The 13937-nt window shown below is 43.0% G+C and overlaps 1 protein-coding gene across 1 annotated transcript; it reads right to left on the bottom strand.

The window, feature by feature from the left end:
* Positions 1–1082: 1082 nt before the first annotated feature.
* On the bottom strand, positions 1083–13937 carry ggh (gamma-glutamyl hydrolase (conjugase, folylpolygammaglutamyl hydrolase)). The gene is made up of 9 exons (XM_018744259.1): positions 13676–13937; positions 11966–12074; positions 11056–11106; positions 9974–10058; positions 9747–9885; positions 9535–9641; positions 8236–8326; positions 7660–7794; positions 1083–1372 (listed from the first exon to the last, which is right to left on the bottom strand). Exons 1-9 carry the CDS (start codon positions 13773–13775, stop codon positions 1245–1247), a joined length of 945 nt encoding a protein of 314 aa, XP_018599775.1. The 5' UTR covers positions 13776–13937; the 3' UTR covers positions 1083–1244.

Here is a 13937-nt window from a genome sequence, read left to right as displayed (position 1 = left end):
GGGTAATTTTTTTTTTTTTTTTTTTTTTTTTTTTTTTTACACTGTAGCAATTTACCTTACCTTGCTCAGGGGTACTACAACCTTTTGGTTCCAGAGGCAGTAGTAGCTCTAACCACTACCCTGCTGGCTGTCCCACTATGCTGCCTTATTCACCAAGGTGACTCACACTCCTAGATACACTACTTACAATGGTCACTCATCCCTACGTCAGTGGAACGAACGAACGAACGCGTGAACCTGAACAGCCAGTCTTTAGAGTGTGGGAAGAAACCAGAGTACCCAGAGGAAACTCACACGAACACGGGGAGAACATGCAAACTCCACACAGTCTGAGTGGGGGGAATCGAACCCACGTCCTCCACCCAGGCGCTGCGAGATAGCAGCACTTCTCGCTGTGGCACCATGCTGCTCAGGTTGATGGTAAATCAGAATTTAATTGGCAAAAAGAAAATAGCTCAGTCTATCCATCCATCCATCCATCCAGCCCATGGTGACCTTCAGCGTTTCTCTTCTAAAGCTGGCTTGCGTAGAGGGTCCGGACTTGAGAAATGGGAAGCAAGCTTGCGGCAAGGCCTAAAACAGCCCATAGGTATTGGTTTCATTGCATTCTATTTCACCGTTGAGAAGTAAAGTGGAACCCTTTCAGAAATGCACTACATCGACAAGTTCCCACACATGAACCCAGAGGCTGCGGGCTAAACGCAAACAGAAATATTCATTACAAGCTTAGATGACAAAAGCTATGTGAGTACATTATGTTTTCTCAGTAAAATGTTGAAATTCACATAAAATTCAGTGTCAGTGCTGAAACTTGAAGAATTTTATATTCCCAAATAAGCAGAGCTTCAGAAGCGAGAGTCATTCCCTGGATTACTTTATTCACAAAGTGTGCAGAAAACATCTGAAAGACTTCATTTCACTGAGCCAAGAAAAAAAAAAACCCACAGTTTCCGAGTATGAAACACAGCATCTTTTTACACGAGAGAACGTGTTAAAAAGTACTGTGAAACAAACTCAACTGTCAGTGTAATTTTTTTATAGGACATTTAAATAGTCACATGATTTACTCATTTGTACAGCAGGGTATTCTTACTGTATCAGTTCAGGGTAAGTACCTTGCCCAAGGGTAGTACAGCAGGAATGCGGATTCAAAGTCAGGACTTTACAAAGCGACGACTCACCATTACATTACCTGCTGCCCTGAGGTAAATTATACACACACACCTTGCTTTAAATTTAAAAGCTCATGTAAAAATATAAATTTGTTCAAATGTAGAACCTGGGTTTTTCCCTGTATAGACAGGACTGTAGTTGTAAATGAGACTCTCTGCTTTTTCCTTCTCACTTGAGAAACGATGAAAGCTTTTCCTTGCTGTTAAAGAAAACATGGAAAAAGGACCGTTAGAGTTGAATAAGAATATATTGCTTTACGAAACAGTACAAACAGTAGCTCAGGAGAAATTTTAAACAAAGTTTCCCCCCCCCCCCCCCCTCCAAGTCTTTACCCATTTGCCCAGTTGGGAAATTCTTACCATATAAGTTTACATTTAAATTCAGGGTAAGTACCTAGATGAAGGGTACCACAGCAGGAGATAGGATCCAAATCTGGGTCCTTTGAGTAAAAGACAGCAGCTCTAACCACTGCGCCACCTGCTGGGCACATCACTGTCCCTCAAAGAACCCACGCTTCATTCCAGCGAACCCACCCTCACACTCGCTCACCCTGCATGCCTGGTGTGGTAACTCAAGGCACCGTTATCCAACATTTTACATCCCTCATCTTGCTGAGGGCATCAGTTTAATTTTAAAATTCGGTTCTGCTGAATATCTCCAGAATAAAAGAAAATACATATCTGGAGGGTGAAAACAAGGTATGAACCCAATGCGGTGGCTTATTTTCCAGGTAGGCTCTTTAAATCAAAAATAAAGAGAACATTGAACCCTACTGGAACGGTAAGTTACCCGTTCGAACAGTAATCAGTTCCTATTCACTTAAATCATTTTTAATTCATGCTTTTTTCAAAGCTACACGCAATGTTGAGCAACGTACAATTATTTTTCATTTATACAGCTGGGTTCTATTTATCTATTTTTTTACAGGAGCAATTTAAGGGATGTTCCTTGCTCAGGGTTACTACAACAGGAGGTGGGATTCGAACCTACGTCCTTCGAGCGTAAAATGGCAGCTGTAAACTACACCGCCTAGAAACTCTAGGCTATAAAGAACGGCTTCATCCGTTTTTTTTTTTTTTTTTTTTCTCCCCCCCCCCCCCCCTCTCCTCTCCCCCCCTCTTGGTTGGATGGTAATAATGAACTCGATGCTCCCAGTTCCCGAAGGAGCAGCTTTTTCAGTGGCTGTGACTCACGGCAGAAAATGTTTTGGCATTGCAACAGCAAACACTCAGCATACCTGTCACGGGAGATTGGGTTCCGGAGAATTCTCTTCCGCGAATAAAGCCTTAACCGCCTCATCTGCGTGAGCATGGCATCTAGCGCAGAACCCCCTTGATGATCGTATTGAGCAACATAGCATCCTCAGCACCCCAAGTACACTAACTAAGGAGAACAACCCTTGATCTGGCTTCAGCTAAGCTGCAAAACCGAGAGCCATATTGATTAATAAATATGTATGATATAGTTTATCACCGATAACATAGAACGGGTACTTTTTAATCCCAGTGGGGAAATTCATATGCACTGCAGTTTAACACGATACGTAACAAGGAACACATAAGATAAGCAGTTATACAGACAATTACAAACTGATCACATTACAAATTTCTATTACAGCAAAATGATAACTATTAAATGTCAAGACCCAAACAGTCATGTATAACTGTCCCAACAGTATAACTGTCAACATTTACATTTGTCGATCTAGCTGATACTTTTCTCCAAAACAACTTACAACTCAGGGTAAACAAACATGCTTCCAACAGAAGGACTGCAGATACAAATGCATGACTATTAAAGTTTAACTAGTTTTTTTTGGATACCACCATTTTCCCAGCATGCATGTTTGACAAAATGCCCACGGGCATGACATAGGAACAGCAATGTATATCTCTCTCTCTCTCTCTCACACACACACACACACACACACACACACACACACACACACACACACACACACACACACACACACACACCTGTAAGTGAAGAATGGGGAAGGACTGACTTATAAAGCTGTCAGGAGCTCGAAAGGGAAGCGAGTTCAAAAGAGATTAGTTCTGAGGATCCTTTCTCAATATCGGAAGGGATTCAGCAGCTCTGAGGGACAGAGGAGCTCATTCCACCACATTATAATAGACAAAGAATCGGCGGGCTTTTGATTTTAGGACCAACCGGGAGCGGGTCGATCAAACAGCTAAAGGCCGAGAGGCACAGTGAACGACACAAAGGTGCTTGACCTCTTTTCGTGGAAGGTACAAGACTTCACAACAGGGGGTGCGGTGGCACAGTGGGTTGGTCCTGGTCCTGCTCTTCGGTGGGTCTGGGGTTCAAGTCCCGCTTGGGGTACCTTGTGACGGACTGGCGTCCCGTCCTGGGTGTGTCCCCTCCCCCCTTCGGCCTTACGCCCCGTGTGCCGGGTTAGGCTCCGGTTCCCCGTGTCCCGTACGGGGCAAGTGGTTCGGACGGACAAGACTTCATGATCAACATTTCACGCGCACTGGTCAGATTCACTGATCCCACTGCTTTACCTGAAATTTCAAGATTATTTCACATACTAAGGAGCTTTTTCTGTAACGGAGACATCCACGCAAGACATTGTAAACTCTTCTCTATATTTTGTATGTACATACACTGACTCGAAGTTACTCTGACCAAGTCCACCAAAAGTCAAGCCTAGAATCTAATAATCTGCCTATCTCAAGAGCTGGACCAAATCAGCTATTCCTGCAGAAAATTCTAGAGAAATGCGTAGTTCACTTACCATTTGTGAATCGTGTTAACGTGGCTTGAGAAAACACCAGGGTACCAAAACAGCCATCAAAGTACGACATACTTCACCCACATTTCTCTTTGCGCTTGTTAACATTTTCATGCGCGCACGCACGCACCTTCTGAACCGCTTGTCCCATACGGGGCATGGGGAACCGGAGCCTAACCCGGCACACAGGGCGTAAGGCCGAAGGGGGGAGGGGACACACCCAGGATGGGACGCCAGTCCGTCACAAGGTACCCCAAGCGGGACTTGAACCCCAGACCCACCGGAGAGCAGGACCCGGTCCAACCCACTGTGCCACCGCACCCCCCTTAGGCAAAATACTTAAATCAAAAAGGGAAAAGAGAGGAGGAAAAAAAAAAAAAAAAAAAAAAAGAAAGTTACCCAACTGTAAAAATGGGTAAATCATAAGACTTTAAAGAAAAAGTAACAGCTGAATGAATGACTGTGAATGTATCAATTCAGGGTGAAGTACCAAAGTAACTTTACGAATATTTCTAGCTGGATTATTCATAACCAGTCACTGGACAAGGGTACTAGAGCCGGAGTGGAGATTCAACCTGGGGACTAATTGCAAGGGGATACTCTAACCACCATGCCACCTACTGGGAGGTTTACAGGCAAAGAAAATCCTGGCATGAGGAAAAGATTGATCACACAAATTCATACTTGTGTATTACTGTCTATACTAGAGCTTTCGAGCCGTTCTAGTGTTTCCCCAAAGTGTCTAAATCTGGTACAGCAGGCAGCTGCAGGAGTTCTCATTACATCGACTTCCTGTCAAACTTACGACTTTGCTATAAAATACCGCTCCTCACTTTCGGAGCCCTTAATGGAGCGCCGCCGACTCATCTCGGCGATTCTTTCCCCTTACTTTCTTCTTTCTTTTCTTCGTGACTTTGTGCACATGATGCCGATTGACACGTACCAAAAACCGGGAAGAGTCGTCTCGAGCGTTCTCATTTGTGCGTCCCAGGCCTGTACGGCATCAGACCTATTTGTGTCCATGTGTTAAAACGCTGGGGAGAGAAGCTAACCCCCAACACAGGTGGTCATACATTTTAACTACAGTTGACCCTTGAAGAACACGGGTTTGAACCGCACGGGTCCACTTATATTGAGGAGAAAGGAGGGGGGGAGGGAAAAAAAAAAAAAAAAAAAAAAATCTGCGTATATTGGAAATTGTCACAAATGTCCAAAAAATTTAAGAACCACCTCAGACAAACTGCGTAGCCTAGAAATATCAAAAAAATTAAAAAAGTTCATGAATGCATAAAATCCATCTACATACTAGTCCATTTTATCATTTACTACCATAAAATATACACAATATAAAATTTAAAAATTTATCAAAACGTATGCACACAAAACACAGACAGTACATGGAGCCATTCACAGTAAAGACGCAGTATTAAACCATAACTGCATAGAATTAACTGTATTACATACTGTACTACTGTAGTCAGTCTTATTTACTACCATAAATTACACACATTTAAGAAAAAAATAAGATTTTGTAAAACTTTACACATAAAATGCAGACAGTGCGCAGAGGCTACGAATCCAAAGGAAAAAAAAAAAATGTCTAGTACAGTATACTTTGTCATAAATGCATAAAAAATATTGGCATTTTCTCATTAACAAATATTACACAAAACTATATGCGAATTCGACTGCACGAGGGGTCAGCGCCCCTAATCCTCATGTTGTTCAAGGGTCAGCTGTATAGTGTTACATGCATAAAACAGCTCCAGATGACCCAACAACTCAAGTATGTGCACATCTGTTTTCCGGTGACCATCTCAACCTCCGAACTTGAGTTCTACTGAAAGGCTACTGACTGAAGAGGCGTTGAGCGCAAACCCAAGACTACCAAGGACCTTGAAATGTTCTGCATGCAAGAGTGACCCCAGATCCCTCCCAAAGTGTGCTCTAACCTTGCCACACTTCACAGGAAGACTCTCAATGCTGTTACCCTCTCCGGGGGGGGGCTTCACCAACTATTCATTGCAGCGGTGCCAATAAAAACTACGAGTTGCTGGAAAAATGTTACTTTTCAGTAAAAATTTAAAAAAAAAAAAAAAGTTTGAGCCCAAAATACAACTCATTGTTTATATTCATTTTTGCTCAGTTTCATGAAGGATGCCAAAACTTGTTGACTGCATTTATCTTTAGTCGTTCAGCTAACGCCCTTCTGTAAAGCTACTCACAATGCTGAGCTACTTACAGCTATGTACCTATTTTTACCGCTAGGCCATTTTTACCGGGCAAGTACCTTGCTCAAGGGCATTGCACGCAGGAGGTGAGATTCGAACCTGCAACTCGGAGTCTAAAGGTAGCAGCTCTAACCACTAAGTGCCCTCTGCCCCTGTAAGTGCTGCCGTTTCTCCCAGACTAATTATATGCAAGTGCGTAAGTGTTCGGCTCACTTTTCTACTCTGGCTCTTTCTTTGGGACGCTGGGTCCCGAGATCACAGATTACCGCGGCAGCTCAGATGCCAGGCTCGGTGCCAGAGAGGAGAGCCAAGCCCAGTGTGATCCTGACCTGCATAATTTTCCCCACTTCTTGATTCCCTGTGAAAAAGGTGACGTGCAGGACTTTGAGACCTTGCCTGTAAAAATGGGTTTGGGGGGAGGAAAAAGATTGATTTATTGATTTGTCCCGCGCTGGACCCTTCTGATAAGGCGGCTATTTTACGAGCAGATTCGCGGACGAGTTTCACCGTGACCGCAGGTCTTCCCACATTACGCCATTCTGCGCGGGAGCTGCCGTCTTCCAGGCAGAAATCTGGACCCTCGTACCCTGCTGGCTAACTTCGGGAGCACGGTTTCTGTACTGCCCTCATGTCAACCCATCAGTCGGGGTAGGTGCCCTTTGCCTCAAGAAAAAAAAAAAATAATCACATGGACGAGGCCCTCCAAGCAACAGCCCTATTGTTCACAGACCAACTCGCTCACCTAAATATTCAGTGCGGAAAGACCTTGACGCTTCCTCTAGAAATGATGACACTTAAGAAGTGGAACGAGATCATGATATATGGATCCTTGACTAATATTGTGCGGGTCCATTCTCCGAATGCTGCTACAGAGCCCTTTACTATAGCCACCTCTAACAGAACGGCTCCCGGTCCAAGGACGGGGACACCGACTAAACCTCCTACTTATTTGCAAACGCATTACTTTTTAAGGGAAGGCATTATAAAATCTGGCTTCGGTCGTATAGCTCACGTTTGATAAGCGTGTTCCCTGGATGAGCACGAGCCACCAATTACCAATAACTGCTTGACTGATCCAGGATAGGCTTTGAACCACTGTGACCCTGCAAGCACAGAGTGTGACAGTATACCCAGTTTTGCAGTAAAATTCACCAGCATTGCGAGAGCACGGTACTGGGATCTGTTCCAGAAGCAGTTATCTGGAAGGTGACCTACACCAGGTCCTCATATAGCGGGAGGTTCACCGAAATGAACCGGATTATGACTTACAGAAAGCTTAACCCTGTGTTAACACCCAAAACTTTGCCAGCACTCACGGATGCATAATTCGCAATTATTCATAGGGCAAATGAGTAATCCGCTGATGTAAGACCACAAGCACAATCACATGTTAACGGGGCTGTTTTGCACACAAGTGCAGTCCTGATATCTCATGCCATGTTTCTTTAACCCCCCTACCCGTGCTTTAAATTATTTCTCTTTCCATAGCAATATTACCTTCGTTGACAAAGAAGTCTGCCATGAAAAACATCATCTTGATGGCCGATGGCGAGTGCGGGATGTAAGGCTTCGTCCACTCATAGGCATTCTTCTCCGGGTGCCACTGAGTTCCGTAAAACGGGAACTCCTTCGCTGAGGGGGCAAACGACAGGCATTAATTGGCACGGGTTCGAAGGGTCGTTTTTACCTGCCCCGTTTGCCTGGCTGTTCCATGCCCATAGTAATCCCACTACACATCTTTACTGCAAAAGGGGAGGTCCTTTTAATACCTTTAACATTTTTTGCTTCCACCCTGTCAGGTTCTCTGAAAACAAAGGACATCAACAGCGACATCACTTGTCAGTTCGGCTCTGGCGCGGCACGATAAAGCGGCGAAACGGTCAAGCTCAACGTCAGCCGTTGTCTCGCCGCGGCTTCCCTCCATTTGTTTTCATTCCCCTTAATTTGGGGACGTGCACTTCGGTCCTTACTGCTGTCAAAGAGCCCGTTTTAATGAGCGCGGCACACAGCACCAGACTCAAAAATCTGTTTCAAAGATTTTCGTAGGTTGGGTGGGAAGGAAAGTACGCTCACCTTCAATGGTTGACACAAACTCCACATTCCCGTCCATGTTAGTGGTCAACACATCGTAGAAATTTCTCAGTTCCTTGTTGTTGTTGAAACTCTTATACAATTAAAAAAAAAAAAAAAGAAAAAGGTGACGGTCCAGAAGATGAACTGGTGACCAAAAAACATACATGGAAACAGCCCATTTCCCTGTACCTATATCATGTCATTATGTCCAAGTCTCCAATACAGCCAACTGTTTCAGAAGAGAAGAACCCGCAGTTACATTTATCAGACACTTTCCTCCAAAGAGATGCAGAGAGTTGGATACAAATACAGACGTGTCACCGGGATGCATTCTGAGAATTGCATCGTTAGGCAATTTTGTCATTGTGCGAACATCATACAGTGTACTTATACAAACCTAGACTGTATAGCAGCGATGCAGTCAAGAGATGTGGTAAACATGATATTTATGATGCTGCTGCCAGCATTAACACAGCATACCATTCTACTTATAAAAATTTTACTGTAAAAATTACACTAACAATAGAAAGTACATTACAGTACATAAACCAGTAACATAGGTGTTTATCAGCATTATCAATTAGGTACTGTACATAATTGTATGTGCTTTACTTTTATACGACTGGCAGCGCAGTAGGTTTGTTTAGAGCAGGATCACCATGAACACGCGAGTAACACGTTGTGCTACAACGTTGCTACTCGGTAAGAATTTTTCACCTCCATTATGACCTTATGGGACCACCGTCGTACAACGTATATGCGGTCAGTCGTTGCCCGAAATGCCGTTAAGCGGTGCATGACTACGTGGCTGTCAAAGCACAGCTTATTTGCCCGATACTCCCATTTTGTTGTAACATTGCTCAAGTAGCTGCAAATGGACATGAGTGAGGTAGCTAACACTTAGATGACCAGGGTAGAAGGTGCTGAACTAATTTAAGCAGCTGTCAAGCGATCAGGAGGAATGCAGGTCTGAAAGAGCTCGAGTCCGGAGAACGTTCTTCAATGTCGAAAGGGATTCAGCAGCTCTGAGGGACCGTGGGAGCTCATTACATTTCACCAAGACAGAAGCAAGGGCCGTTCGATCCCGTGAGTCGAACCCTAATGTAATGTGAAATTAAGCCATTACTGTCTCTATATCATAATACAAATAACAGCTTTCAACATTTAATATAAAACTGACCGCGCATCTGCCTACTCACTTCTGCAGATCCGGATTACTTATACATCGCAGGTGTGAGGCTTATGAAAGGTTCGTGATGGAAATGCTGTGTAAACGTGATCATATAGTATTAATTATACCTCAAGAGTGAGACTCCACTCATGGGAATTTTCTGTTATGGGCTCGGAGGCGAGAGAACGCAGGACGTCTTCGGGAAAGCCTTTGAACATCCTGCTCTCTCTAGATCCTGAGACGACAGACTCCATTCAGAACACAGCTATTTTGTTTAATAAACACGCAGGCAATTTTAATATCGACTCCACGACTGCTCGTACCTTCAACGTGACCTTACCGTTAGTAAAGATCAACGGAAGTGCAAGACCGGTGGTGTTCGTTTTACTCAGGAGAAACTTCTTGCTGGTCAAATACGAGAGCTCCTCAAACCCCAAGCACGTACCCCAAATTGGGAAGTAGTCCCCTTGGGAATTAGCCTAAAAGCAACACAAAACAGCCACGGCTCAGCTGTCGTTTCGAAACGCCAAGAAATAGACGGCCAAATCAGGCATGAAACAAACTAACCTTCACAGCAAGTTCATAGAAGATCTTTGCAGCCTTAGCATAACCTGAAGATATTAAATTAGCTCCACCGCCAGGAATTAATAGCCTACAGTTGGAGGGAGGGGAAACTGATCAACAACATTTGTATTCACACTAAGTATTGACCCATAAACTTTACAAGTCCATTAGTCAGACACACGTGAACTTAAAATTAACATGAATCACATGGGCTATAAAATATTTACAAACTACATCACACCTGACACTTAAATGCTAACCTCACCAGCTGAAGGTTTTACTTTTGATATTCAAACTGCTGAGGTCCATCAGTTCTCAGCTGTGGGCATAACGCCTTTCTCCGTGCTTTGAAACCTTAACTGATAATTCTTGATTGAAATGGCAAATGTGTAAACAGATTGTCCTGTATACTTCTCTATTTATCACAAATATTCATCTACTGACTCTCCTGAAACTTAAGCAAAATTGAACAAATAAGAACTGAACCAAATTTGGATTTATTAAAAACAACAAAATATTTAAATCGGTATAGTGACTAAGTGGAAAATATTATTCACTTAAAAAGAAATTTAGGGAAAATAAAATTCCGCTAAACTTTGACCTTATTACCGGCATTCCTGGAACGAGAGGAAGCCATAAAACAACACGTTTGGTTGAACAATAATGCGGCACTGCACCGACAGCTCCATAAAAAGTGAATAATAAAGAGGTCGACCGTGCAAGGAGCACAGCTGCGGATCACTATAATAAAGTTTACATGAGGGCTATTCAGTGATGATCCTGTACACCTGAAAGGGGCGGATTTACAACGGGAAGGGGAATTCGAAATTCTACACATTTTCTCGTCTCAAGCAATTTTACTCCATTTTCAAACCCTCAGCGGCGTAGAGAGAGCTGGAAAAGCAGACAGGGTTTGAATATTCAAAAATTTACATAAAAACATCCATATAACATTTCACTCATCCTTTATTAAATCTTTAGTATTGTGCACATTGCTAAAAGACACCAAGGATGCCCAGTCCATCGACACTATCATCTGTCCCAAGGTGGGCAGAGGGACCCCCCAGCGATCAAAGGACACCTACCCATTGATGGAGTTGAAGAGTGACTCATATTCCTTTTTGGTCAGATTTATTCTGGGGAGGGGGGGGAGAAAAGAAAAAAAGGAGGAAAGCACACCAATTGAATTCAGATGACAGTGTTATTCAGAGCCCTTCCTTACTCAGACTGGCCAAGAGCACAAAAAAGGACGTCACATACCATAATACACAACCACTTAGTGCAGTTACTTTACCAGAGACACGATGAAGGATCAGCAGAGCTAAGAGCGAAATACTGACACACTAATTTAAATCAATGAAATATGTGAAAAGAATGAAGCACAAACAGAACAGGCATCAATTTCAGTGACAGAAAAAGGTTATTTAGGGAGGACTGATGCCAGGCAACAATAAGTCTAAAACACCCTCATCGTTTCTTGTCCGAAAACAATTCAAATGCTTGCAGGTTCATGACCTGGGTGTGTACAGTGTTTGACATATTTACCTTAATAGTTGCATCACAGCTATTATGCACAGCACTTGAAATCTTCTAATAAAGCACCAATTTCATTTATTTGAAATGTCTAAAGGGCCCTTTGTATATCATTAGTGTTTACATCACCAAGTTTAAAACCTGATCCTGTCTAACTCTGTTTTTCCCAGGGGTGAGCCGAAGAGGTAAAGTACACAATAAAACAGGCAATTTTTTTTTTTTTTTTTTTTTTTTTTAAATGATAATTCATGTAGCAGACACTTTTTCCTGTGATATACCTATTAATAAAGCTTCATCAGAGCAGAGTACTGCTGCCAGATGTGGCATTTGAGCCTCAGTTCATCCAGCAAAAGGTGGAAGCTCTAACCACCATGCCACCTGCTGTTCATTTGGTCCTTCTGCATCCGTTTTATTACACACAAGCACACTGCTGTCTTCAAGGTGTAAAACCACGATTCTTACTTCACAGGCACCACTCTTGCTCCGGCCATCTCCAGGTATTTGACATAAGAGGCAGCGATGTAGGAACTTCCGGAATGTCTGGAAGAGGACAGCTCCTGAGCCAGAACACCTGGGAAAAAGCACAGAACGGTTTTAAGACAGTTTGTAACCACCACAAACCGGGGCCTACAGGTGTCGGTATTAGGAACCAAATCGATCGATCGAGCTTTGCTTGGTCTCAAATTCTAATCAATAATTATTAATTTTATGTACATGCACTTCACACTTAAAAATCTGTCCCACTCTGGCTATTCTTTACTATTTTGTAATGTTTTTGGAGGTACGTATACTTTTCCATTCTCGGTTCTGGCTCCAGAGTGTGTGGGAACGATGCCCCTCTCTAACTCAAAACTGCTGAACCTCAAAGATAGCAAAACACACCTCTTTCAGACTCACTTCTGTCCAGATCTATGTACGCCATAAGTTTACATTATATTTATTAATTTAGCTGACGGCGGGGGCGTTGAACCTACGACCTTTGCATCCAAAGACAGTAGCTCTAACCACTATGCTACCTGCTGTCCCATAATTATATACTTTGTAACCTATACCTTTGTAGTTCCTAACAATTCAAAACAGTGGCATTAGACAAACTGACTACTTTGAGAATTACGTGTCTGCATATACAGCTCTCCTCCTGTTGGTGAAATTAACTAAATGTAAATGACTAAACACAAGGGTAAAAATTAGTTATTTTCTTCTGTTTAATTATGAAAGAACAGTTTTAAAATTAATTACTGTCTATGTTGAACTTCCTGAATAACAGATGACCTAATAAAAATGAGCCAAATACAAAGATGTGCAGTTTAGTTTGAGTTTTTGCAGGCTGGAGTCTCACCTCCAGCTTTAGTACCCTTGAGCAAGGTACTTACCCTAAATTGCTCCAGTAAAATTACCCAGCTGTATAAAAGGGTAAATAACTGTAGGTACCTTAATATCAAAAGATGCTTTGCAGAAAAAAAGTGACAGCCAAATGAATAAATGTATTTCAGAGGAGGGAAAAGAGGGGGAAAAAAAAAATGAAATAAAAAGTTAAAATATTTAACCCTTTATGTGCACACATTCAGCCTTATTAAGAGATAAACACAATGCAACTGAGGTGATGTGTGACTTAACTTAGCTGTTTGGTAACACACACGGCATGAGAAACACGTGGACATGTAACATACATGGACAGAGAAAGCATTAGGAGGAATTAACTTAGAAAATTCCACTGCTGACAGCAGAATGAAAATAACTGCCAAGCAAAAGTAAATAGAATGAAGTACAGCAATAAACCTCCTTCACAAATTGGGAACCGTGTGAAAACCACAGTAAATACTCAGGTACAACTTATCTAAACTGTAGAGTAGTGGAACACTGACTGGCAGGATATGCAAGATCTCACCCTCTCTAGCAGAGTAACTTTGACTGGACTAGTTAGTACCCCAAGAGTACTAGTGGGAGTGGAACTAAAAACGTCTATGATACACCTCATCATCATGCTTATAACAACTTAACTACCACGAACTGTTGCCCCACACTTTAATCGAGGCACAGGCAATGTTTGTGAATTTGTGGTGGGATTCGAACCAACAACCATCAGATATTCTGCACAGCTTAGAATAATAAGCAACAACAACACCGTTGAACACGCACCACCGCAACCACATGCACATCCTAAGAACTTACCAACTATGGGCTCGTCGTTTCTATGATCTGAGACCAGCACCGCAGCGAAGGTGCAGCCGATGTGGATCATAAGGAGGAACGTGGCGCTCAAAAGCTTCATGTTTCCACAAACAGCGCCCAGTCTCGCCTACAGCAGACGACGGACGGACGGCCGCCTTAGGTGATCTCCCGCACGGGCTCGGTCACGCGACACTCAACGCAGGCGGCGCAAAGTGGAGGCAGAAATAGACTCTTTCGGGTTCCAACCCCGTCAGCGACACAC

Source organism: Scleropages formosus, chromosome 9 (assembly GCF_900964775.1).
Source record: "Scleropages formosus chromosome 9, fSclFor1.1, whole genome shotgun sequence".
Classification (NCBI taxonomy): Eukaryota; Metazoa; Chordata; class Actinopteri; order Osteoglossiformes; family Osteoglossidae; genus Scleropages; species Scleropages formosus.
Note: the sequence above shows the minus strand (reverse complement) of the source record. Positions and strands in the feature narration are given on the sequence as shown.